The 4,084-nt window shown below is 42.3% G+C and overlaps 1 protein-coding gene across 1 annotated transcript in view; it reads left to right on the top strand.

The window, feature by feature from the left end:
* Positions 1-2,260: 2,260 nt before the first annotated feature.
* The window catches only part of LOC101852241, a 4,845-nt gene continuing 3,021 nt past the window's right edge, over positions 2,261-4,084 (top strand). Inside the window, exons 1-2 of the mRNA XM_035969585.1 lie at positions 2,261-2,489; positions 3,867-4,033. Coding sequence (XP_035825478.1) covers positions 2,261-2,489; positions 3,867-4,033 — 396 coding nt within the window. The remainder of the gene's footprint in view (positions 2,490-3,866; positions 4,034-4,084) is intronic.

Below are 4,084 nucleotides of genomic sequence, written 5' to 3'. Positions count from 1 at the left end.
CCTACTTTGGTCCTCTCTTCATTTGTCTTGGCCTGCTAGAATAGGCTAATACTAACAACGTCACCTTAGCAGAGACTCTTCCCACCATTTCAGAATTTCACGGTGACATTAAAGATGGTTCCAGTAGGGACTGGGATAGCGGGTGCCCACATCCCTGGTGACTCATCAGAGCAGAGGAACGTAGAACTAACACTAACATTTTTTTTAAACTTCAACAAACAGAAGCATGTCTTCTTAATAATTATTTACATAAACACCATCCCACATCATCACTTATTACCACCATCATTTCTAAAATCACCGTTGCTCTCATATCCTTGACATACATCTATAATGATCGTAAACATCTATATGTAACAGTTACATGTTATAACAATTATGTACGTAATACACTATTGGACACTATCATACGCACATTTTTCTTCTAATCAGATGACGTCAATATTATAGAAATGGGCAAAGGGCGAAAAAAAAAAGGGTCTAGAGAAACTGTTGTCGTGTGAAAAGACAGAGGGAAAGAAGAGCGGAGGAAGACAGAGAACAACATACACAGATGGCCTGAACAACTTTGCAACAAATAACACAATGAAAAAAAAATGAGCAGATCTCGTTTTTTGTTAGTTTTAGTAAGGTTTTACGGCGCTCGCAACTGCATAGGGTCATATGAGCGCCAAGTGGTGGATGTCAACTAAGAAGTCAAAAACGGGGAATCAAGCTTACTCTGCTCACCTCTCTAGCCTTAACAGCACAAAGACTACTTCGACTATCAAGGCACCACGGAATCAGCAGTTCACTAGAGAGTGACAAACATACAAAAGAAGTAGAGGAAAAATGACGATGGTAAGGATGAGAAAAGAAAAAACAGCAGTTCCCCCTATGCTGTTGGCTGATCAGGAAGACAGAAAACAGATAGGAGTGGGGTACCATGATCGTCAATGTCTGCTCCAGACCTGGCGGCTGTAGAAGACGAAGTACAACAGTATAACGGCAAAACACTCTACAGCTGCGCGTAAAAAAAGGTGTGCGAATTCAATTACTGTTTTGTTTTGGTATTCATTAATTTTCTGTTCTGCTCCTTTTTGTATCGATTTGTCAAACAAAGCCTCGGTTTCGCTTTTTTAAAATATCTCAAAAGTAATTATATTCCGAAAAATCTCAAAATCTGTGGGGACCGCCTTCAAATACAGCAGAATATTGTCATCATAAACTGTTGGTATGGATCTGAAAGCGTCCGCTAAAAGTAGAGTTTAAATAGTTACACAGCTCAAGGAAAATGTACTGAGCGATTGAGAAAAAACTCTAGTTGTTTTAAAAAATCAGATCCAATTGATCAGATAATAAAGTGGGGGCTCTCGTGGACTAAAGGCTCGGTGTTTGCCTCTCATTTAATGGGTTTTGGGTTCGAAACCTGGCAACAACGGGGAAAAAATTCTTCTCTGGAATGTTCTGCTTTCACCCCCTTTCCTGCTCTTTAAGTTTTGTCGTCTGCTTTCGTCTCCATTTTCTGCCCTCCCCCCCCCCCCCCCCCCCCCTCCATCTCCTTTTCAAAACATACACACGCAAGCCTAAAATTGTTTTAAATCCTGTTCTAAAGACATTTACCCACCCCATCCCCAATCCCACCCTTTCACCTCAACCTTTATCACGAAAAAATTAAACAATGATTGACAAAAGTACTCACAATCAGCGCCTCACAGAATATGAGTCACTCACTGGACGAGTTGCAAGTCTCTCACCACATCGACGTCACATGGGTGAACGGTTAGTTTTCTTCTTTGTGTCCATTCAGCTGGCCGAACACTTGATTGTCCCGAGTACGAATTGAGTATGTGTCAAAACAAAGCTCGTACATAGCAAGATGGTTCCCTCAGCCAAAAGAGTGTCCACGGAAGTCCGCGCATTGCTTCAGATGGCGCTGCAGTCTTTGTTTTGAAGTTTTTTTCGTTTCTCCAGAAGAAGAATAGGGATAGCACAACTTGTTAGTTTCACTTTGATTTCTTTTTACAAAAGTTGGGTAACTGTTCGCAAAGCGGGCGCTTTTCGAAGAGGGCACCACCGGATTTTGAGGACACTTTTTTTGATTGACTCAAAGAGAGGAGTGAACCATTTTGTATGTACGATCTTTGGTCTAAGTGAACTACGTCCACAGAACCACAAGCCGAGCATTTTGACAAAAGTATAACAGACCCTTTATACCTTTAATTCAAACAATTTTATTTTAACAGGTCGTAAACGAAGACGAAAAACTTCATCGAACAAGATGGCTGACAACGTGTCCAGCCCAGTGTCATCAGTAGTTATGGCAACCAGTGTTTTTGCTACGACAATGAAGCCAAGCACGACCACTGTGTTCCGACCCTCAGAAGCCATCATCTCGAACGAAGCGCTGGAAGTTATTGAGAACCTCTTCGACGTCGGGCTTATATCTATGCTCGCCATTATGGGCATCGTCACTAATGTGCTTGATATACTCGTGTTTGGGGCTCAAGGTGAGAAGGGGGGGGGGAGGGTTTGGGTGGGAGATGTAAATGGTTGGGGGGGGGGGGAGGTTGTGAATTGTTGGTAATGGGAGTGGTTTTGGTGGTGGTGGTGGTGGTTGTGGTCAGTTTTTTGTTTATGTTGTTTACCGCTATTGTTTTGCTGTTGTTGTTGTTGTTGTTGTTGTTGTTGTTGTTGTTGTTGTCATCGTCGTCGTTGTTGCTATTGTTGCTACTGATGCTGTTGTGCTGATATCGCTGTTATTGGCGTAGCTGTGGTTGTTATATTGTTGTTGTTGTAGTTATTGCCGCTGCTTCTGCTGTTCTGTTGTTGTTGTTGATGGTGGTGGTGGTGGTGTCGTCGTTGTTGTTGTTGTTGTTGTTATTATTATGTTGTTGTTGTTATTTTTGTTGTTGCTGCTGCTGTTGTTTTTATTCCTGCTGCTGATGCCATTTTGTTGATACTGTTGTTCCTGTTTTTGTTGCTAATGCTTATGCTGTTATGCTGTTATGTTGTTGTTATTGTTGTTGTTGTTGTTGTTGCTGCTGTTGTTGTTGTTATTGTTGTTGTTGCTGTTTTTGTCATTGTTATTGCGTACGTTAGAATTATAAACTTATATTACAATAGTTGCTATTGCTGGTGTTTGTGTCGAAGCTTAAGTTGGTAACAACGACTTCTGCAATATTGTGTTAAGGAAGACACCTGTTTATTGATGATTGTTGAGATGGCATTGTTACTTTTCCCCTGGTGTTCTACATTTCCACCTCGGGGTTCGTCTACTTTGCAACTCAATCTTTCCTTTTGTCTCTATTTCAGTAGCAGTGTGTGTGTATGTGTGTGTGTTTGTGTGTGTGTCTGTGTGAGTGTTTGTGTATGTGTGTTTTCTATGTATGTCTATCTATCTATCTACCTATCTGTCTATCTATCTATCTATCTATCTATCTATCTATCTAACTATCTATCTATCTATCTATCTATCTATCTATCTATCTATCTATCTATCTATCCATCCATCTATCGCTCTTTTATTTTTATTATCTCTCCCTTTCACACAATCATATCCCTCTACTCCAAACCACCTTGATTCTCCTTCCTATCCCTCCTCTTTCTTCATACTCTTCCCCCTTTCTCCCTAACCCCTCATTTCTCAATCCCTCCGGTTCAACCCCACCCGTGCCCTCCTCCCTCCCTCCCTCCTCCCCACAACCCCCCCCCTCACCCCCGATTTTACATACACGCACACTAACATATTAAAAATATACACAATCAAATACACACACCACAAGCCTGAGTTTGTCTCTCTCTCTCTCTCTCTCTCTCTCTCTCTCTCTCGGGCCTCCCTCCCTCCTCCCCACAACACCCCCCCCCCTCTTTCTCCCTTTCTCCAGGGTTCCGAGACAGCGTCAACATCTCCCTGACGGCCATAGCCGTATGGGACTTGATCAAGTGTGTGTGTGGCATCACAATTCGGGTCTACGGACCGCTGGGGTGGGCGTCGCCCGCCTACAGACAGACCTGGAAGAACCTGACCACGCCCACTCTTGTTTATTTACAGGTATGACGTCACAATGCTTGTGCTGTTTTAACTCATTGAAGAATGTATATA

The sequence above is a fragment of the Aplysia californica genome, unplaced genomic scaffold (assembly GCF_000002075.1).
Source record: "Aplysia californica isolate F4 #8 unplaced genomic scaffold, AplCal3.0 scaffold00159, whole genome shotgun sequence".
Taxonomy (NCBI): domain Eukaryota; kingdom Metazoa; phylum Mollusca; class Gastropoda; order Aplysiida; family Aplysiidae; genus Aplysia; species Aplysia californica.
This window is presented reverse-complemented; position numbering and strand designations above follow the sequence as displayed.